General features: G+C 48.2%; 2 protein-coding genes across 12 annotated transcripts in view; one reads left to right on the top strand and one right to left on the bottom strand.

Moving 5' to 3' along the window:
- Window positions 1–12,661: 12,661 nt before the first annotated feature.
- Tp53inp2 (tumor protein p53 inducible nuclear protein 2) lies at window positions 12,662–20,595 on the top strand. 5 transcript variants are annotated; one of them, XM_048431545.3, is made up of 4 exons: window positions 12,662–12,848; window positions 16,036–16,210; window positions 16,729–16,897; window positions 17,250–20,595. In XM_048431545.3, the coding sequence occupies exons 2-4, from the start codon at window positions 16,087–16,089 to the stop codon at window positions 17,500–17,502; spliced, it is 546 nt and encodes a 181-aa protein (XP_048287502.1). In that variant the 5' UTR covers window positions 12,662–12,848; window positions 16,036–16,086; the 3' UTR covers window positions 17,503–20,595. The 5 variants fall into 5 exon arrangements, with proteins under 5 accessions (XP_048287502.1, XP_048287498.1, XP_048287501.1 ...); XM_048431541.3 differs by having other exon boundaries at window positions 12,665–12,848; window positions 16,609–16,897; XM_048431544.3 differs by lacking the exon at window positions 12,662–12,848 and adding an exon at window positions 12,930–13,166 and having other exon boundaries at window positions 16,609–16,897.
- Window positions 20,596–21,478: 883 nt separating this feature from the next.
- Window positions 21,479–22,217, bottom strand: part of Ncoa6 (nuclear receptor coactivator 6) — an 88,613-nt gene continuing 87,874 nt past the window's right edge. For all 7 annotated transcript variants that reach the window (XM_087911085.1, XM_087911084.1, XM_085697171.2 and 4 more), the window contains one exon: window positions 21,479–22,039. In XM_087911085.1, coding sequence (XP_087767211.1) covers window positions 21,996–22,039 — 44 coding nt within the window. In that variant the 3' untranslated portion in view covers window positions 21,479–21,995. The remainder of the gene's footprint in view (window positions 22,040–22,217) is intronic.

The following is a 22,217-nucleotide window of genomic DNA, read 5'->3' as shown; positions in this document are numbered from 1 at the left end:
TCAGGCTATTTGGAGCCAGCGAAGCTCAATTCTGAGATGTTGGATGAGCCATTTGGGAAAATAGGTTTGCTCTTTCCCTTTGGGTTTGAGTTTAGAAGGCACACAGGCCCAGGAGCAGCTGTCAACCTCTCTCGTCAAGCTCACCCATACATGTAAGATAAGGCCAAAGCCTGAATGGTTCTCCTAGGTTCCGGTGAGGCGTCTGCGATTTGTACAGCTTGTGATTTGCACAGACAGCGAGAACAAGCCAATTCCCTCTAATCCTAACCTACACACAGAAAAGGATGACTCTGAAGCACAAGGGGTTAAACAATTGCATTGTGAGTTAGGGGTGGGTACTCTGTGAGTAGGAACCAATTCCACAAGGCAACTAAGTTACATATTCTCAGTTGCACCCTAAAAGAGGGTGGGCAGACAGTACTGCTGCCTGGAGCTGGAGAAATGACTCAGCTGTTAAGAGCGCTTTCTACTCTTCCAGAGGACCAGACTTTGGTTCCCAGCACCTCTCAGGCAGCTCACGACTTCAGCGCCAACTCCAGGGGATCTAATACCCTTTCTATTCTTCCGCAAGCCCCTGAACTCATGTGCACAGACAGATGGACAGATAAACAGACAGACAGACACAGACACACACACGCATGCAAGCACGCATGCATGCACGCACACGTATATCCACACTTAAACAAAAGAAAATCTAAAAAAAGAAAACCCTCTGCTTCATCAGAGCCTGGGAAGCCACAGAATGGTCTCCTGTCGGGCTCCCAGGGGAGACCAAAGGCCCTAGGGAGAAGGCTTTTCCTGTCTGACAAGCCTCCCCATGTTCTGGGACAGTCACAAGGCATTCTGCCAAGAGCCAGATGAACTAGTCAAGCCTTGGGCCTTCAAATTTTCCAGATTTATCTGGGGTTTTAGTTCCTACTCCTAATTTTTCTTAAGTCCAAATGCCTGTTACAAGCCCAAGCTGTCTGTAAAGGGGTCAGTTGTATGCTGTTGTCTGTCAAGGGGTCAGTTGTATGTTCAAAAGAATGTTTTGTTTTTGTTTCCAGCATTTCCGTGTGTTGGGCAGCAAGGAGTTCCAGATATTGTCAGCAGAGGAAGTCCAGCTCAATGCTGAGTAAACTCCATCGTCACTGTCTGTTTACTTTTCCTCCATGAGTATCAAGCTGGGAGGGCAGGGACCGAGCTGACTCATCTCTGGAGACACCAGCCCAAGACCTGGGAGAGAGTAAACACTGATATGGAACTTCCACTTGGATATCTCTAGTGACCGGGAGCTCACGGTCAGTGAGGGACAGCCTGCTCCTCACCCATGGCATCTTTTCCTGCTCGAGTGTCCTCCCCTCCCTGATTCTGCAGAGGGAACGGGAGTCAAGTAAGGACTGAGCATGGACTCAGAAGGAAGCGCACAAGCTGGGCCTGGATGTAAACCAGAGACACTCATGCATTGGCTGAAGTCTAAAATGGCAGCTGGGCAGTGGTGGCGCAGGCCTTTAAATCCCCAAACTTGGGAGGCAGAGGCAAGCAGATCTCTGAGTTCGAGGCCAGTCTGGTCTACAAAGCAAGTTCCAGGACAGCCAGGGCTACGCAAAGAAACCCTGTCTTGAAACACAAAACAAAATGAAAAGACTAAAAATAGTTGAAAGGTGTATATCAATCAATCTTATATATTGGAAGAAGTAGCTCTGAATTGCAGTGTTTTTAATGAACTATTGGAAGCAAGCTTCCTTTCCATTGAGGGCGCTATAGGACGTTCATATGACTGGATGTTACACGTGTGCGAAATAAAATGAAGCTGTTCTGCATAATGAAAATGAAGGGTCTTCAAGATCGAGTGTGAAGCGAGCAAAGAGGGTGTAGAGCAGTGTCTCTGTCTGTATGAAAAAGAACCAAGCCGGGGACCTAGGGATATGACTCAGTTGGTGGAGTGCCTGCCTAGAACGCAGGAAACTCTACCCTGGGTTGGATCCTCAGCACTGGATAAAATGAGTCTGATGTGAGAGGCCTTTAACCCCAGCTCTCCAGAAGGGGAAGCAAGAACAGAAGGACAAGGTCATCCTTGCTACAGAGACGGAGGTCAGGGCTGCAGAGATGGTGTATTTATTGCTCTTGTGGTTCCACAATTGCCTGTTGAAGTCAGACTTTTTTGTTGGGGCCATCAGCTCCCTAAGAATGACACGGAGACTTATTATCCAAGCTTGGCTGATAGCTTTGACTTGTTTCCAACTAGTTCTTATAATTTAAATTAACCCACATCCTGCCATGACTCCTGGCTGTTACCTCTCCTCCTGCACATTCTGCTTGCTTCCTCTGTATCTGGCGGCAGCTCCACCTTTTCCTTCTTCTCTTTCTTCTCCTTCTTCTCCTTCTCCTTCTTCCTCTTCCTCTTCTTTTCTTCTTCTCCCTTCTTCCTTTCTCCTCCTTTTTTCTCCTCCACATCCTCCCCTCTTCCTCCTCCTCCTTCTTCTTCTGGATCTCTCTGCCCCCAAAATCCTGCCTAGCTAGCTATTGGCAGTTCATCTTTTTATTAAATCAATCTGAGTGACACATCTTCACAGTGTTATTCCACAGCAGCCTGTGACTTCAGCTCCAGGGGAATCCAGCATCTTCTACTGATCTTGTGACCTTCACTGATGTGCAAGGACACACATATGCATCATTAAAAAAACAACATTTAAAAATGTTAAAATAAAAATATTTAAAAAGCAAAAATGTGACCTTGAATCTTCTTGGTTGAATTTTACATTTATACTTTAAAATTATGCGGTATTTTATATGGTTGCACTGTATAAGGTCTATTTTGATTAATACAAACGTCAATTGGCAACAGAGTGAAGCCAGCTCTCCTTCACAAAAAGGAGAAGCCTTCAAGTTTCACTTGGTTGCCGCTGCCTTCCGAAGGACACTGGGCTTAGGAATAAGCACCTGGGCTATAGGACATCATTCCCAATGGTTTCTCCCATTACCTCTCACTCACTTGGCTTCCTGTCACCACTAGGCTGGGGACCAGAGGCAACTGATTATGAGGGCTGTATTTCCAGAGGTCCCATCAATAGAAGGCAGAGGAGAGCCAGCTCAGGGAAAATGCGACATTTGGTCTGATGTCTGTTCTTCAGTCACTCTTCCTGACTCCACCTCCAATGTTTCTCTCTGAGTCCATTCAGTGGAGACATCTGAAAACCCCACTGGACTAGATGTAAAGGGAGGGAGTCAGCATGTCGCTCTTTCACCTGGTACTGTAGGAGGCATCTGAAAGGGGCAATGGCTTACTTAGGAAGGTACGACAACACTGGACTTTCTGCTACCTGAAAAGATGGTCTTAAGAAGCAAGAAAGACTGCTTTTATCCTAAAGTCAGACTAATAGGCAACGATGCATAGTGCTTAAGATTGAACTAGATGTGGTAGAGTCACACCCCACCCAGTCTGTCACTCAGCAGCTGTCTGACCCTAGACAAACCTTTGCCTCACTTTCCTAATTTGTAAGGCAGAGATAAGTAGCTTCTGTGTAGGGTTATTGTGAAGTATACTGGAATATTAATCAAGCATGTTTGTGTGGGTGTATGAACATGAGTGGCTGTACCTGTGTGTGGGTACACACGTACATGTGTGGACAGATGTGTGCATCACTATGTGTGGTCCTCACCTCCCTTTGTAATCACCCTTCTACCTACCTTTGTACAACTATGAATCTACTCTCTGTCAGTGTATATAACTTTGGTCTGTTCTAGACTTTCATACAAATGCAGTTGTACACTATGTCATTTTTGTGTCTGGCTTCTACTCAGCATGTCTTTTAGATTGATCTAAATTTGTGGCAAGCATGAGAAGGCTCTTCTTTTCTATGGCTGAGTAGGTCTATTGCATAAATGCATCACAGTTCTGTTAGGTAGATACTGAGAGCATAACAGTTGACGGAGCTTGAACTCTCGGAAGAGATGGTGGAGGGGCGCAAACTGAAGGTGGAAACCATTTCCCTCTTGTTTCTCTCTCCTTTTCTGTAAGCATAAGGAACCAGAAGACATTCCTAAATCACTTTCTCATGCATTCTCAGTGTTTTAGACTTCTAAATGAAGGCTCACAGGATGGGCCTGGAGAGACGACTCAGCAGTTAGGAGCACCTTTTGCTCTTGTAGAGGTCCCACTTTCAGCCCCAGCATCCACGTAGTGTTCACAACCCTTATGCAAATCTTGTGAACTCCACAGGCACCAGGCACACACGTGGCACACGGACATTCAAGCAAAACACTCAGACATAAATAAATCTTTTTAAAAAATTAATTGGGCAGTGATGGTGCATGCCTTTAATCCCAGCACTAGGGAAGCAGAGGCTGATGGATCTCTTCTGCTGGAGGCTGTTTGTTCATTCCCGACTGCCCAGACCATGAAATAACCACACAGAAGCCATGTTATTTGCAATACTGTTTGGCCAATAGCTTAAGCATATTTCTAGCTTATTCTTGTATCCTAAACTAACCCATCTCCATTAAGCATCATGTGACTGTGGCTTACCAGTAAGGTTCTGGTATGTCTGCCCCCTGCAGAGCCTACTCTCTCTATATATATCTCTTCCAACCTGGCTATATTCTGTTAAGCCATTGGCCAAAAGCAGTTTCTTTATTCATTAATCAATAAAAGCAACACATATACATCAGATCTCTGTAAGTTCGAGGGCAGTCTGGTCTACAGAGCAAGTTCCAGGACAGCCATGGCTACACAGAGAAACCCTGTTTTGAAAAAAAGAAAAGAAGAAAAGAAAGTTTGGAAAGAACGGAGAGAGAAAGGAAGGAAAGAAATTTAAAGTCTCCCAGGTAAAAGTCAGCCTCTGTGAATTTAGAGCACATCAAGTTCCTCTAGTGGGAAGAAATGACAGAATTCAGAGGCCCAGAGAAGCTGGAAGGCAATAAGCAATGCCCAGGATCGATGAGTCAATATTTGCACAGTATTCAGAACCTGTGTCCCTGGCTTTTCTCCCGAAGTTCTAGTGGTAGACTCAGCCAGAGTCAAGGGAACCAGACCAGAGGATTGTAGGGGGAAGGAGGGATTCTGAGAGTTTCCGAAAGCAAGCCGCAGAGAAGACTAAAGCTAAGCTCAAACAGAAAGGGGACCGCAAACAAAGGGAGGGGATCAGGGTGACATGAACCTAAAAGCCTCACAAAGATATCACCGAAACATCCCCTCACCCGAATGAAGTCCACAGTAGGCATTATGACTCACACCTGTAGCTCCAGCAATCAGAAGGCTTAGGCAGGAGGATTGCCATCAGCCCACAGTCAACCTCCAATTAGAACTAACAGAACAGAAGTGGTGACACACACCTTTAAACCCAGCTGAGGCAGAGGCAGGTGGATCTCTGTGAGTCCAAGGCTGGTCTGGTCTACTTAGCAAATTCCAGGACAACGTAGAGCTATATAAGAGAGAGACTCTGTCTTAGAAAGAAAACAGTAAGTATCCCAGGTCTGCACACAGATCAGGTCTAGCACCTTCAATGCCACATTCAAGAATTGTTCTCCACAGAGCAAATTGCTGAGAACAAACTAACTGTTTACCTGTAGGGGCAGCGGGAAAAGCAGTCATCTACCTTCACCGCGACACAAAGAAATGCCATATAGCTCTTTAAGAACAAGGCAGAACTATATGCATAATTAGGGACTTGCCTCCAAATTATAGTATTAAACTTATTTATTTTATGCATATATGTGTTTGACCTACACATGTCTGTGTACCACATGTGTGCGTGGCGCCAACAGAGGCCAGAAGAGGGTGTTGGATTCCCTGAAACTGAAGTTACAGTTGTGAGCCATCATGGCAATTGAACCCAGGTCTTCATGAAGAGCATCTAGTACTCTTAACCACTGAGCCATCTCCCCAGTCCCCTTACATTATGTTAAAAATAAAATGTCAAGGCAGACTTGGTGGCATGTTGCTGACTATTCCTTTACGCTGTGTGAAGATGTGCCGCTGTGATTGGTTTAATAAAGAGCTGAATGGTCAATAGCAAGGCAGGAAGAGGTTAGGTGGGACTTCTGGGGACAGAGAGAGCTCAGGGAAGAAGAAAGGTGGGATCGCCAGCCAGACTCGGAGAAAGCAGCAAGAGCAGCGTGGAGAGATGAGGTATAACAGAATGTAGATTTAAAAATTGGGGTTAATTTAAGCTCTAAGTGCTAGTTAGGAACAAGCCCAAGCTAAGGCCGAGCTTTCACAACTAGCAGTAAGTCTCTGTGTCATCACTTGTGAGCTGGAGGTCCCGATGACGAAGCTTTTCTACAGTGGCACAGGCTGGAATCCTAGCTACTCAGGAAACCGAGGCAAGAGGCCTAAACGTTTAAGACCAGCCTAGGCAACTTACAAATACTATCTTCTAAAAAAATTTCATGGGCTGGAGAGATGGCTGGCAGCTAAGAGCCCGTTCTCTTCTTCCAAGAGACCTGAGCTCAGTTCTCACCACCTATATCAGGTGGTTTACAAGGTTTACAACTGCCTATAACTCCAGGTCCAAGGGATCCATCAGGCCTCCCTCCACGGACATCAAGCATGCATGTGGCATATATTTACACACACACACACACACACACACACACACACACACACACAAATAAACCTTAAAAGTAAATAAATTTCAAAATGTTATGTGTAGTGCACTATGACTTGTGTTCAAAGGGAAGGGAGCATCTTTTTTGTTTTTTTGAGATAGGGTTTCTTTTTGTAGGCCTGGCTGTCCTGGAACTCACTCTGTAGACTGAGTTGCCCCTGAATTCACAGATCTGCCTGTCTCTGCCCCTGAGTGCTGGGATTAAAGGCATGTGCCACCACTGCCCGACCATCAGGTACATGTTTGCATATGCAGAGGATATTTCTGCCAGGTCTCATAAGGGCAGTCTCCTCTGACAAGCGGGAGTACATGGTAAGGCACTGGTGGCAGAGGGAAATTAGCCTATCCCTTTTGTTCTTTGAGATTTTGAACCATGTGGTAGCCTATTTGTTTATTTAGAGGCAGTGTCTCATAGGGCACAGACTGACCTTAAACACACTAGACAGCTGAGGATGACCTTAAACTACAGATCCTTCTGCCAGATCCATCTCCCAACTGCTGAAAGTACAGGTGTGTGCCACCACAGAGGGCCTCAGAAGCCATTTCTGTTCAACCCACAGATTCAACAGGGCAGCAGTCACTACCCTGCTCCATCGTCTAACACTTGGTTTCTGCCACCTCCTAAGCACTAGCTTTTGGAGTTAGAAGACAGGTTTTTGGGTAACCCAGAATGCAAACATTCTACCACTGTGCAGGCTGAGGAAACTGTGAGAAGGAAACCAGTAAGCAACACTTCTCCATGGCCTCTGCATCAGCTCCTGCCTCAAGGTTCCTGCCCTGCTTGTGTTCCTGTCCTGACTCACTTTGGTGATGAATAGCAAAATATAAGCTGAATCCGCTCTTTCCTCCCCAATTTGCTTTTTGGTCGTGGTGTTTGTTGCAGCGATAGAAACTCTAAGGCAGCCCTCTCTGAAACCCTTCTGTCTATAAGTCGTCCTGGTTCCTGGTGTTTCATCACAGCAAAGGACAAACAGGTGCTTTCACACTCAGGCTTCGCAACCCTGAGTTTAACCTCTGATGCCCAGCTAAAAGTGGGAGGACAGGTCAGGTGGTGCAGACCTTTAATCCCAGCACGCGGGAAGCAGAGGCAGGTGGATCTCTGTGAGTTCGAGGCCAGCCCAGTCTACAGAGTGAATTCCAGGACAGCCAGGGCTACACAGAGAAACCCTGTCTCGAAAAACAAACCAAACAAAACAAAACAAAAAGTGGAAGAACAGAACCAACTCTGCAACTCTGTCCTCCGCCCTCCACACATGTATCATGGCACACATAACCCCCCCCCATAAGTAAATACAAAAATGCTGATGTTCTGAGTCTCTCCCTTAAAGGACACGTGGCTGCTGTTCAAAGTCAGTGTAGATATGGGCCTGAGTGGCCCAACTTAGGAAAGCACTTCCTCCCTTTCAGTCTTAGTTTCTTCAACACTAAAATAGAATGAACTAGAATGGATATATTATTTTCCGGATCCATGGCATAGACCTGCAATGGCAGCTGGGTAGGCTGAGGCAGCATAATTGTACACAGAAAGCCTGCCTGGTCTAGAGAGTGAGTTCAAGGCCAACACGGGCAGCTTTGGAAAAGGAAAAGAGAGGGCATGGTTCAGTGGTAGTGCCTGCCTAGCAGGCATGAGGCTCTGGGTTCTAGTCCCCCATATTGTCAACAAAATAATAATTTATGTCTACATTTGAGGGTTCCCTTTCTCTGATTCAGTCTCTAGCTTAAAGCAAGGGTTAAGGGGAAGGAGAGGTGGGAGAGACCAGTCTGCTCTCATCACAGTCTGGCTCATACCTGCGGTACACACTCAAGATCCCATGAGGGTCACACCCAGGCTGACACATCTCCACCCTGTAAAGTTGAGGCCCCAAGCCTGTTCAGAGTCCTCAGGGTATGGTAAGTGCAAGCCCAAGGCCTCAACATGAACACAAGGGTGACCTCTTGACCTCCAAGCCTAGTGCCCATAAAATGAGGCAGATGCTCAGACTTGGAAGTGAGCTGAATCAGATAGGTTAGATGGGCATGGGCAGCCTCCTGTCCCACGGGTGCGAACTCATGTACACATCTGTGTACATTTGAACACAGATATCATGTACATACATGGATGTCCACAGGAATGGTACTTTTGTCTGATTGGATGTAAAACTTCAGGGCAAATTCCCAGCATGATAGTCACTATTTTTGTAAAATAGAGACTTGACAAGTATAGGTGCTTTGTCTGCAAGCATGTCTGCATTCCTGGTGCCCACAGAGGCCATAAGGGGGCATCATATACCCTGGAACTGGAATTACAGAGGTTGTGAGCCACCATGTGGGTGCTGGGAGTCAAACCTGGGTTCTCTGAAAGAGCAACAGTCTTTGAACTACTGAGCCATCTCTCTAGCTCCTTTTTCTTTATATGTTTACTTTGGCAGTGCTGGGGATTGAAGCAGGATATCACACGTCGGGGCATCTGCTCTATCACTAAGCCACAGCCCCCTTTTGATAGTTGCCAGGCTCAAGCCAGAGTCCCAAGTAGCCTGGAATTTGGCCTAACAGTTTGAACATTGGGTACAGCCAATATTGGGAACAGGATCCGGGTCAATTAGGGTACCAGAGTGTATGCCAAGAGCCCTGTTCTCTAGACTTGGGGAACCAGAACTTTGTGCTCCAACCAAGTTAGAGGATCCATGGGGAAGACGCCTATGCCAGACACTTTCTGAGAGCTTCAGGCTACAACCACTAAGTCTTTGATTAGAACTCCTATATATCAGATCTGACATCTAGCCTGATCGGGAAAATATGTGGACAAGACTCTATCCTTAGGATGTCAATCATTCACTTGTTAAGATTCACATAGTCATCAATATTTGCTATTTTAAAATATTTTAAGATTTACTTTTATGTGTATGGATATTTTACATACATGGATATCTGTTTACCACTTTTACAGTGCCAGAGGAGGCTAGAAGAGGGTGTTGAATCTTCTGAAACTGGAGATAACAGACGCTTGCTAGCTGCCATGCAGGTACTGGGAATCAAACTCAGTGCTCTTTACCACTGAGCCATCTCTCCAGCCTGATTTACTTTGTTATTTAATTAATACGGGCTGGAGAGATGGCTCAGTGGTGAAGACTGCTTGAAGATCTTTTAAAAATACTTTAAATGAGGGGTATGATTTTTTTTTAAGTTTTGTTTGTTTTGTTTTTTGAGACAGGGTTTTTCTGTGTAGCCCTGGCTGTCCTGGAACTCACTCTGTAGAGCAGGCTGGCCTCGGACTCACAGAGATCCACCTGCCTCTGCCTCCCCCGTGTTGGAATTAAAGGCGTGCGCCACCACCAGCCAGCCTTTTTAAAGTTATCTTTATTTTATGTGTATGGATGTTTTTCTCACGTGCACTGCTGTGTACCACATGCATGCCTGGTGCCCACAGAGGTCAGAAAGGCCATCAGATTCCCTGGAACTGGAGTTAAGATGGTTGTGAGTGGCTGTGTGGGTTCTGGGAGTCAAGCCTGGGTCCCCAGGAGACCAGTCAGTGTGCTTAACTGCTGAGCCAGATCTCCAGCCAGATAAAATAAAACTATTTAATTTGTACCATGCCTACACAGAAGAGAACACTGGGTCCCATTATAGGCAGCTGTGAGCCACCATGCAGGTGCTGGGAACTGAACTCAGGAGCTCTGGAAGAACAGCCAGTGTTCTCAACCGCAAAGCCATCTCTGCAGCCCGTCCAGCCTGGTGTTTTCATTTTTAATTGGGTCTCTCTCAGAGTATGGTGACACATGCCTTTAATTCCAATACTTGAGAGGCAGAGGCAGGTGGATATGTGTGAGGCCAAGCCAGATTGATCTATATAGCGAGTTCCAGGCCAGCCAGAGTTACATGGTGAGACCGTCTCAAAAAACTGAGACACACACACGCACACACACACACACACACACACACACACACACACACACAGAGGGCAGGGAGCCCATTTGTACACACTGACTCACAGTGTTGCCCAGGCTGTTCCTAGGCACTCAGCAGGCAGGACTACAGGTACAAGCCACACACTCAGCTACCTACCATTTATTGAACAAACAGATGAGACTGTCCATCAAAGCAGTCTCTGACACGTGAGGAGGGCAAGAGTGGCTTCCTCTGAGAAAGAGCAGAAGAATTTTGAAGACAGGAAAGAATGTTAGAAAGGCACGAAGAAGGCAATTCAGGAAGAGGAAAGCACTTCAGCACAATCATGGAGGTGACAGAGGAGTTTAACCAGCACATGGTGCACTGAGAAGAAGGAAAGAAGAGGGTACTGGAGAGAACCTGGTCTGGGTTGTGAAGAACAATGAATGCTGTTGGGACTGTGGGACTCTGTGAGAATAGAATAGAAGGTTCTAGAGCAAATAAGTGTGCTGGCAGGAGGGACATGTTAGGGATTAGTTTGTCAGCAAGGTCGTCAACAGAGGGTATGGGATTAGTGGGAAGTGGCTGTGCTAGGCAGAGGTTCAGGTTTGCACAAATGAGGGTACATTGGAAACCCTAGTGTAAGGAACACAGTGCTAACCATCTCCTCCCCCCAAGCCTCTGGGTATCATTTTCTGGCTCTGCCCTCTGCCTGGCAGGGCTCAGTCCTCTCTTAGGGCTGCCTGGCCATGCTGGGCCAGGGTTCTTGAAATCACCAAAGCATAGAGCTCTGAACCAGCTCCTGCTGGCCAAATGTACAGCTCTCTGAGCCAGATCTGTTCTACTTAGAGATTCAGATGCTCTAGCCTGGAAATCCCCAGGACGGGAGTTTGAAGCTTCTCTCTAAATATCTCAGAGGCCACTGCACAAGCTGGGGCCTGAAACACTAACTTGGCAGAATCTTGGGGATGAAGAGCCTGGAAAACTCTCTCTGTTAGCGCTAAGTTTGAATATATATGTCAGCAGGATTGGTAGACTAAGGTCCAGAGTGGTAACGACTTTCTTGGAATCTCACAGCTGAGACACAGGACTGGAAGCCATATCTCTCTAGGGAGATGTTAGGATCCTGGAGTTCAGATCCTCTGGTGCAGGTAGAGTGACCCTGTGGATTCAGCACCTGACTCTGTCACTGAGTACGGCTGAATTACCTTGAGAAGTTCCTTAGATTCTCCTGGTCTGTTTCTTCAACTGTAAAAGGAGGATTCTGCCTAACTTTGGGGGTTAGTTTGAAGATTAAAAAGCAGCAGAATGCTTGGCATATGGTAAGTGTTCAATGTCAGCTGGCGATTTGGCAGAGATTTGCCCCCTTCTCGCCCCATTTCCTCTCTCCGAGAATCTCCTGCAGCTGCCTTTCAACTCTTGGACCTACCAAGTGCTGGAATTACAGGCTTGTGCCTGTATTCTGTGTTTCCATATGTAAACCAGGACCAACAATCACTGTCCTGTCACTGCTCTGTCCTGTTCCGGTAGCAACGTGGACGAAATAAGGTGTGTTTAAGTAAACGGTCTGGGGCTGAGCTGTCTCCAGGTCGATGTTTATTCAGCTTAGAGCAATTTCTTTCCAAGGCCTCCTCTGGCCAAATTTCCCGTCAGCCCCACCAGCTCCCCCACACGCGCAGGTGCTCCTTTGTAACTGCGGAAGGGGAAAGGTCCGCTTTAGCCCAGCGGGGGGGAAAAAGAGATGGGGAAAATAGAAAACGTGTAGGATGACATGAGACAGAAGAGGGAAAGCAGGCAAGGGCAGAGTGGGGAACAGCAGTAAAGGACAAGGAGCGGGGCAAAAGGGACTTACAGATGGTGCGTAGTGGGGGGTTCCTCCTGTACCCCCCAGGTACAGGCAGGCGAACGGATGTGCGGAGCACTGGGGCAAGGGAAAGAGCAAGGCTATGTGCAGAAAGAGCAGCGATATCGAATCTTTGCAGAAGAATGGGGGGGATAGTTTTTAGTGCAAGGTTTGTGGGTGACTGGGGGCAGGGAATTCGGGCCATCACCTCCACTCAGCCCGAGGTTCAGGGCGCAGATCCCGGGCTACAGCCACCCGCTGGCGAACCGCGGAGGGGCGGGGAAAGAACATTCGACGCCTGCGATTGGCCGCCGCTCCACGGCCGCTGACGCGAGCGGGCGGGCCCCTTTGTGACGTCACAATCAGCTGTTGGAGCGTTCGGATTTGTGCCGTGAGCCCCGGCGCAGCGGCCGCAGCAGCTCTGGGCATCCGACTGAGAGCCCCGCCGCCTCCCGGCCAGTCCCGGGTATGTGGTCCCGGCTGTGAGCACCGGCGCCCCGGGGACGCCCGGCCGCACAACTACCTCAGCGCACCGGTTGCCGGAGCCGCCCCAGGTGAGTCCCGACCGCGGGGCTGGGGGCTCCGTGCACCCCAGGACACGCCCTGCGCCCCCCTCTCCGGTTCTTTGTCTGTCTCCGCCGGCGGCCGCTGGAGCTGCGTTCTCGGCTCCCTATTGGTTGCCCCAAGCCGGTGGGCCGTGACGTTTCTTATTTGCATATGACATTGAGACGTCACCAAGGCCAGCCCCGCCTTCCAGGCTTGCTTGGGTGCTTGTCCTCTGGTGACCCGGTGGGCGCAGTGTCGAGCCCGGCCGAGGGTTGAGAGACATTGAAAGACTAGCGGCACCTGAGGGGACTCGGCGGTTTCCCGGGGTAATCTAGGAACTGGGGTCCGGCTTCTCACCTGCTTTTTCCTTGCGACCTGAGGAAGGGTCGGACGGCACAGCACGATCTAAGTTGAGAGTGTGGTAGGTGGATGAAGGAGGCTTCAGACTCCAGGTCCCTGAGACAGCACCAGATGGTAGCGGATGCCCTCTGTCTTCAGGCTCCTCCCCCCAACATAATAACATCCTTCTAATCCCTGACATGTGTGCAGAGCTTTAGTTGATGTCATTTTCAGCCTACAAATAGTGAGGGTCTTAAAGCCCACTTCATGGAAGGAGAAACTGATACCCAGAGAGACATAGCTTACTGGAGATCTCAGCCAATTAGAGTCACACTCAATGAGTGATAGGTTCCTTGGCTGTGGGCAAATGCATAGTACAAGCTCAGTTCAAATAACAAGCTATATATCTACCCTATCTCAGCACCACCCGGTTTGACAGGGTGTTTGTCTTCCCGATGCTGGACCTTTTTCCAGGAGGTCTCTGAAGACTGGGTCCCTTTCAAGGCCCTGACCTTCTCTGCCTTCTCTCGACTTAGAACCCAATAAATTGCTATAGAGCCCAATAAATTGCTGTCTCCCAGCTGTTTTGACCACAGAAAGGTGAGTCACTAGTTGCCTGCCTCCAGCTGTCTCCAGGGCAGATGTTGTTGAGAAGGACTTGGGAGTTCCCTCTTTTGGCCTCTCACCACCTTGTCAGATCCCAGGCTGTCAGCTGGGAGGACCCAGACCTTCCCTAGTGCGGTGGCTGCAGAGCTTCTGCCAGCTCCTGAGTCTGCTTCCAGAGGAGCAGAGAGAATGTGTCTTACTTTCCAAGTGAGTAGCTATGGAGGCTGGATCTGGAGCCTCTTCCCAGGCTGGGGTTTGGTCAAGAATGGCCTGGGCTAGGGGTGACTTAGGGCTCAAGTGCTATTCTGGGCACAGCTGCTGTAGCATTGAGGGAAGGTTCTAACTGGAGGAGAGCCAGGAATTTGAGAACCAGGAAGCCAGCAGGCTAGGAAAGAAAACCCAGGAGGCTCTCCTAGTGATCAAGGGGGAGAGGGGTGGGCAGTCAGGGGTGGGCTGGTTGCTGCCATTTCTCCTGGCTGTCACTGACTCCTGTATGATCTCTGCCAGCAAGCTGCTCTTCTCAGCCTCTCTTACCTCTCTCAACATGTCAACAGTTGAGGCTCATTGCAGGGCCAGATACAGTGGGACCCCTGAGAAGTGCATGCTGAAGCTCGATGCCAGGATCTCCACATCTTTCCGTGGATAGACAGAAGGGTGACGGCTGGAGCAAGGCACTTGTCTGATCTCCCTGCCTCTTGTGCACCCTTGTGCTCTTGGGTTTTATCTCTTGAGGCTTTTCTGATTATATATACTCTGCACTGCCTCACCACCACTAAGCTGTAGCTTTTTGGATAGATTAAGGTTATTACTTTAAGGTCTCCATTTCTAGAACAGGGGACTACTTCCTTGTCTCGGTCTAGGGAAGAGCCGTCTGAAGGCTTGGGTCTTGATCCAACCCTTGTGTTTATCCTTCTGGGCTCCTTGGATCTAACTACTTCCTTTTCCTATCATCACCTACCACTGACATGTCTTACTAGGGCCAGCCTACCCAATATTCTCTGTCTTGGCCAGAGATGCTGTCCTTGGACAAGAGTGTGGGGAAAGGGGGTTAGAGGGGGGGAGGGCCTGTAGGCATAGGCTCTTACACCTCATCTGGAGTACACAGTTGAGGGTTGCCTAGTCCCGTGGTGAGATTGTTGCAAGAATTGTGTGGTTTCTTTTCAAACCACGTAGGGTCCTATAACTATTCTTGGTCTCTGGGGCCAAAGATTGCTGCTTAGAAAATCTTGCTGAAATACAAGATCTTTTTTTTTCCTAGAAAAATACACCTAGACACAGCCATAGTTATCAAGTTAAAAATGTCTAGACAGACATCCAGAAAAGACAGGAGTGGACGATAGTGATTATGGATGCCACTAGCTGTCTGGATTCAAATACTAACTGTTGTTTTTTTACTAGCTGTGAGACTTTGGGCTTACCTTACCTCTCTGAGCCTTGTTTTATTTTTCTCTTTCCTTTTCTGTTCCCTTTGACAAGATGCCATATAGCCAAGGACTGTTTGTTTTTTTAAGTAGGGTCCCATGTGGCTCATACTGGCCTTAAACTCACTGTTTAGCCAAAGCAGAACTTGAGCTCCTGATGCTTTTGCCTCCACCTTGCAAGGATGACAGATGCGGCGTATCATGTCTGACTTTGAACTTTTTGGTCCTCTTGTCTTTGTCTCCCAAGTACTAAGTTACAGGCTTGTACTTTCATACCTTGCTCCGATTCTATGCTTTGTTGTGAGGACTACGGAAGGTAAAACAGATGAAGTGGCTTAGTGTAGTACCTGGCGCATGAATGTTAATTTTATGATGATGATAGTAAGGGCAGTTTCTTCCCTCGATGGAAATTTCCTATTTACTTTTCAAAGCCCAGCTTGGCTGTTCCATCCTCTAGAGACCTTCCCTGGCAAAGCCTGGTCATATATATCACTTCTTCCATATCCCCAAAGCAACCTGTAGTAACGGCAAGTTTATTAGCTTATTGGATGCTTACTGTGTACTCAGGCACTGTTCTAAACACATAGTGTTTAGCCATTTAGTTCTTATTAGGGGGCTACTGGTCTTGTTTGACAGACAAGAAAACAAAGATACAACAGTTTCCTAAATTCACATTGGAAAATCTACTGAGAGCAGAAAAGCACACTCAAGAGCCTGCCCAATGCTTCTCCATTATCACTGCTCTGGATGCTGGGGGCTGGAGCCCTGTCCCCCAGCCAGCAAGGGTAGACTTTAGTCTGTGGTGCTAACCTCTTTCTGTGCTTCCCAGGTTTTTGCACTGCCATAGGGCGCCCCCTTGAGGTTGCTTTACCCGCTGACCATGTTCCAGCGCTTTACCAGCCTTTTCTTCAGCACTCCTTCGCCTCCTGAAGACTCCAACTGTCCTGGGGCCTTCGTCTCAGAGGAGGATGAAGTGGATGGCTGGCTCATCATTGACCTGCAGGGTGAGGCCTGAGTCAGGGGACCAGAATTCTGATTCCTATGAAGGTACCCTAAGGAAAGGAGGCCTTGCAGTATGGAGGGGAAGGGCTATTTGGAAATTGGAGTCCCCCTAGGCCTAGTGGGTCAAGTGAAGTTGAGATAGAGCCTAGAGGTAAAGTAGTACAGACCTTCTCCTGAAAGCCTTGTCTGTCTCCTGATTTGCTGGGGCTTACACCTGGAACCCCCTAGGGCAGCAGGGTACAAAACCTGGCCCTCAGGTGCTCTCTGGGCACGGTGGACAGGGCTGCAGGTCTGACTAACGATGCCCTTTCTCTCCCCATCCCGTGTCCGGTCTGTGTGTGTGTGTCCCACTCCCGCTGCTCCCTCTCCTCCGCATGACCCCTCCCCCTACACCCTATAGACAGCTACACAGCTCCCCCAAATCCTGGGGCCTCTCCTGCTCCCGCAGGCCGCCCTCCACCCGCACCTTCCTTGATGGACGAGAGCTGGTTTGTTACCCCTCCCGCCTGTTTTACTGCAGAGGGGCCCGGTCTTGGGCCGGCCCGCCTCCAGAGCAACCCCCTGGAGGACCTCCTCATTGAGCATCCCAGCATGTCCGTTTATGTCACCGGCAGCACCATAGTGCTGGAGTCTGGGCCACCTTCCCCTCACCCTGACGCTGCCTTGCCTGACCAGGACCTCAGCGATGGGTGAGTGGGTTGAAGGCTGTCAAGACTGTCCGCCTAGCAGGGGAGTGTCCTTGAGACAAAGGTGGTACTCACAGGGGTCACTGATGGGAGAGAGACGTGGCCTTATGGCTAAAGTGGAACTTGGGAGAGTCTTAGCTCCAGGGGATTGGGACCGGCTTGAACTGCTAGGCCAGAGTGTAGAGTGGGGCTTGTTTTGATTAGGGGTTCGGTTTAGCTAAGAAACATCTCTAACTGGGATTGAGGGAAGAGTTGGTACCCCTCAGTTAGGGCATCATATACTCTGCCCAGAAGAGACAGGGTGGGAGACACCAGCCCCCTGTCCCCTTCTGACGTTTGTACTCTGTCCCTGCAGAGAGTTGGCGCCTGCCCGCCGGGAGCCCAGGGCCTTGCACCACGCAGCTGCTGCTATGCCGGGGCGAGCTGTGCTGCTGGAAAAGGCCGGTCAGGTGCGGAGGCTGCAGAGAGCCCGGCAGCGGGCAGAGCGCCACGCCTTGAATGCTAAAGTGCTACAGCGGCAGAACCGCACTCGGGAGAGTCGCTCGCGCCGGCCCAAGCACCAGGGCAGCTTCATTTACCAGCCGTGCCAGCGCCAGTTCAACTACTGAGCGCACCCTGTTGCACCTCGAATCCCGCGCAGTTTCCCGGTCCCATCTGCCTCTTCGGCAGCAGCCAGTGTGCTGCTCAAGGGGTGTCCAGGGTCCGCCTGCCTCCATCTGGATACCACAAGCTCCCTCCTTCCTAAGTGTTTGAGGTGGGATGATGGCCCTCTACTCCCTGACTTCTCAGTTTCTGAACTAATTCACCTTCTAGTCTCTTTCATCCCAGGTCACTCTCCCCATCTGTTTCGGATTCTTCACCGTCACACTCCCACTCCTACTCTGCCATGCTTCCTTTTCAGACCCCTGTGCTTGTCTCTCTCCTCTTCACTTTGGTCCTCCTAGCGCACCCGATTTCTAAGAGCCTCTCCCACTGACCAAAGTGGCGCATTCTCCACTTTGAGCTCCTCCTTTCCAAGACTTGATCTTTTCCCTTAGGAATTGCTCCCACTCCCCTTCCCTTTTTCCTTCCTGCCAATTCCCTCCCAATCCTGACCAGGTACAACCTGCCAGGCCTGGGCCATTGTTCTTACCCTGTAGGCAGGTGTCAGATACAGGGTTTTGATTTTATTCCCCCCAACCTGCCCTGGGGGCTGAGCTCCTTGGAGCTGCTTAGGCCTAGAAAGTTTAAGTATGTGGAGGAGGACAGTGAGTTGTAAGTTAGTTAAGGTGAAGGGAATAGAGGGAAACAGGCAGCCTATTGGGAGGTGCAGACAGGGATGGATGGAAGGAGAAACAGTAGCGAGCAGGGCATTGTGAGAGCAGGCACTGTGCTTGGTCAGAGGAGCTAAGCCCTGGTCTTAGGCTTGAGCCTGGAGCCTGCCCCCATTTCCTTTTCCTATAATCCTGCCTTCCAGGATTTTTCCTGAAATCTGTCCCCTTCAGGAGCCCTTCCCTCCCCACTTCCCAGTGAGTCTGGAGTTCGAAGGGCTTGTACCTTGTCACCTTACCTTGACATGCCACCCCAGGAGTAGAAGCTGGGTAAGGCCCTGACATCCTGGCCATCTTTGTTCATATGCCCAAGGTGCTAGAATTAGCTTAGGAGAGACACAGGCCAGAGGCCTTCCAGGCAAGGAAAAGGGTACATATCCCAAGAATGCAGAGGGATGATGCTGAAGGACACTAACTTTGGGGTAAAGTCATCCCCAGACTGACAGCTCTGCCTTCACCTTGCCTCTGGCCTTATATTTCATACTTTGCTCAATATAGCTGGCTAATAAACACTCCTGGGTAGGAGGCCAGGAGCCTCAGTGTTCCAGTTCCCAAATTTTTCTTACAGAAGTTCAGGGCCTTCAAGAGGCTTCTTAATGTTTTCCCTCAGGGCTCTTCCTCTCTGGGTGCCCTGTGGTCTCTCTTCCCTTTCTAGTTAACTATCTGGAGTTAAGGAATTCTTGGGTAGAGCACAGGGATGGGGTAGCCAGCTTCCCCCTTCTTGTGGTGGGGCTCAGACACCAGCAACAGCCTCTTGGGATGCCCCCAAGTTGTTTCCAATTCTTTCTAGCTGTCCTTTTTTAAGTGTGTGCTCTTCCTTCCTCAGAACTTTTAGATTTCCTGTTACATATTAACACAGGTCTTCCCTTCACTTCAGCTCCAGGTTATGGGCCTCAGACCCACACTGGGGTTGGATAAAACTGCATTCCTACGAGGGTTAAAGTAGCTGCCCTCTCTGATGCTTTCTCACCAGGCTTCATGTGGGGATGGGAGAGGGTGTCCCCAGGATGGGGACAGGAAGCTTGGACTCCTAGCCCAAGGATAAGCCAAATGCAAACTATACGCAGATCAAAACCTCACAACAGCTTATTAGGGCCCTAGTAGTTGATAACCTTGTTCCTGCCCCAAGTCCTTTACAACCTAGTACACTTACTCTTCCTGCTATCTGAAGGTCACTTCCCAGCCAGCTTAGGATCGTCAGCACTTCCAAGAGCTGTGACTCCCTCCAGCCCTTCTTGTCTATTCCTCACTGCCAGATAGGGCCTAGGCTCAGTCCTGGGCAAGTGCCCATGATCCTGCTGCTGTGGGAAGTTTGATAGGGCATTTGGCTCAACTTTCAAAAGGCCTCACCTCTGCCCTGTATTTCTAGACGCTCCTGTAGTTCTAGAACCCTCCAATCTCTCATTTGACTGGTTGCAAGGCTTATTTTTCTTTTGTACTTTCCTATAGATTCTGTAGCATTTATGTGGCAATATTTTAATTGTGTATAGATTTCTTAAGAACCAACACTACTCAGTCTCCTGCTCGTCTGCCTCCTGAAGCATCAGACCTTGTCATACTGTATTGACTGTGTATGTGCCTTTCACCTTGAGCATGCTTCAGGATTTTTTTTTTTTCTTAAACCACAGAACTTGAATACACAAGGGAACCAGAATTCACAAAGTCCTATGCAACCCTAGACAGGAGGAGGTTAGAGAGTCTGTCTTGACTGATGATTTCAGAGACCCTAGAGAAATTTGTACCAGTTTGTATTAATGTCAATACTACCAGCACTTTGCCAAAACTAAGGATGTCAGAGGGACCTGTTTCTAGAGTGAGTCCCGATTACATCAAAGGGCAACTTCCAGCTTTCTCCAATAAGTCTGAGTGGTTCTCTTGAGCTGGTGTCACTTTCTAACCTTTGCCAGTCTAGCCCCAGCAGGGCACTGTGTGTGTGTGTGAGTGCAGTTTGGTGCTGTTCTGGAGTATGCCTGCTCCCCAGCCTGGAACCCTCTGATCAACTTGCTGTGACCTATAATGTCTTAGGTGCAACAAGGACCCTACCAGAGCTCCTGGGTGGCTTTCAAGATCCATGTAGCTTTGTGTGAGGGGACTGAATGCAGACAAACCACAGCCTGCTCTAATACCTTCTTGCCCTACCACCTAGTTCCAAATGGAACCAACAAGTTGAGTGCATCTCTGTTGGGTGTTTTGTGTTGAGACTGGCTGAAATGAAAAATCTTTTGACTGACCATGTTGTGATGTGTCGACAGACTCAAGGACACAACCACCTCGACCTGGTCATGTGGCATGCCTGTGTATGTGTGTAACAGGATTCTGAATGTTAGATTGTAATGCTATTCCTGTATGGGAGAAAAAATAATATAAACAAATAAAAATCTATTTAAAGCACATCATGTTTTCTGCCTGAGTTGAGCTAAAGTATGAGAAACACTATAATCTCAAGTATAGTCAAGGCAGAGGGTATTATTATTAGGCTGGCTTTGGCTCTGGTTTGTCATACAAGAGAGGAAGAGGGTAAAATAAGTTCTCTGGAAAGAGACAATATAGGGTCTGACTCATAAACTGTTTTTAGAAGACCCTCTGAAGACACATATGAAGATATCTGAAATCCAGGAACGAGAGTGGAAGCACGGCAGACACGGGGCCATTCTTTTAGTCCCAGGCGCTGGGTTACAGCAAGGACAAGGAGCTCCTACTTAACTGCAGAATCACACTAACTAAGATAGTCTTGCTGGTCAGTCTGAGCATTCCTGAATGGAGCAGCACAGGCATGAGGTGGCCATCTATGTTGCTGACAGCTTCTTGCCTCTAAAAATCAAATTGGCCTCAAACTTGATGTAGCTGAAGATGACCTTGAACTCGTGATTCTTTTTGGCTTTTCGAGGAAGGGTTTCTCTATATAACAGCCCAGGCTCTCCTGAAACTCATTTTATAGATCAGGCTGGTCTCAAACTCACAGAGATACACTTGCCTCTGGGATTAAAGGCATATGCCACCACCGCCTGGCTAATTTGTGATTCTTATGTCTCTGCTTCCCAAGCATTATGATTACAAGTGTGTGCCACCATACTTGGTGATAATTTGCAAACCAATGAAATTAGACATATGCGCGCGCATGCGTGCGCGCGCGCGCACACACACACACACACACACACAAGATCTCCAGTATGTTGCTAAACAGTTCTGGCTTGTTCAAAGCGTTACAAAGAAGGCTGTGTCTACTCATCTATGACTAACAAGAAAAGTTTGTTTACTCTTTCCAATAACATACTTTTAAGTTCTATGACAAAGACATTTATTTAACACGTTCAATATTTCACATTGTACAAACCCTTAGATTCTCTTTATTCACTGGTCCATTTCTACAACAAATACATCCAAAACACTATATAATAAAATTATTTACAACATTTCCAAATGACAAGATTGCTTTTTGCCCCACTACTGCTATTCACACACAGTACTTCCACTGCACAATACATCATTAGAAGATCTATAAATGTTCACCCTGTACTCTAGGCTGCTTAAGAAATGTGAAACTAATAACATTTATAATGGCATTAGCTTCTTTCAATACATGGCAACATTTTAGAAGCCTTGAACTTCATTTCGCAACACCAAAAGGGCTGCTCCCCGTTACACTTTATGAGACAGGTTTCAGGGACTAGGAAAAGGATCGAGTTATTAAAATGACTAACTGTACAGAAAGATTTAAAAAGTCACAGCTGAAAATTGCTCTTTGTAAAATTCACACACATTTACAAGTATCAAGTCATCTTCCAGCTTGCTTACTTGGATTTTCTTCGCTTGGATTGCACTGCACCAGTTATATCTGTTGGGGAAAAGGAAGGACATGTTCAACGAGGGCAGCAGTGCTGTCTAGGTGTCGACAATGTCTTGAACTGACATAACTGAGTCCTTATTAGGCTTTAAATCAGTTTAGGGGACACATGGTTTGAAAACAGTCACAGGCTTTTTGCCTGCTGTGGTAAGAGAGAGTTTCCCTGTCT

This window comes from Myodes glareolus, chromosome 10 (genome assembly GCF_982192425.1).
Source record: "Myodes glareolus chromosome 10, mMyoGla1.1, whole genome shotgun sequence".
NCBI lineage: Eukaryota > Metazoa > Chordata > Mammalia > Rodentia > Cricetidae > Myodes > Myodes glareolus.
The sequence above is the reverse complement of the archived record's forward strand: the minus strand, read 5'-3'. Positions and strand labels throughout refer to the sequence as shown.

What these genes read in the sequence shown, in the direction of transcription:
- Tp53inp2 (XM_048431541.3), top strand. Translation starts at nt 16,087, where the DNA reads ATGTTCCAGCGCTTTACCAGCCTTTTCTTCAGCACTCCTTCGCCTCCT. An exon ending in GCTCATCATTGACCTGCAGG is followed by an intron (nt 16,211 to 16,608) that starts GTGAGGCCTGAG and finishes TACACCCTATAG; the next exon opens with ACAGCTACACAGCTCCCCCA. An exon ending in GACCAGGACCTCAGCGATGG is followed by an intron (nt 16,898 to 17,249) that starts GTGAGTGGGTTG and finishes CTGTCCCTGCAG; the next exon opens with AGAGTTGGCGCCTGCCCGCC.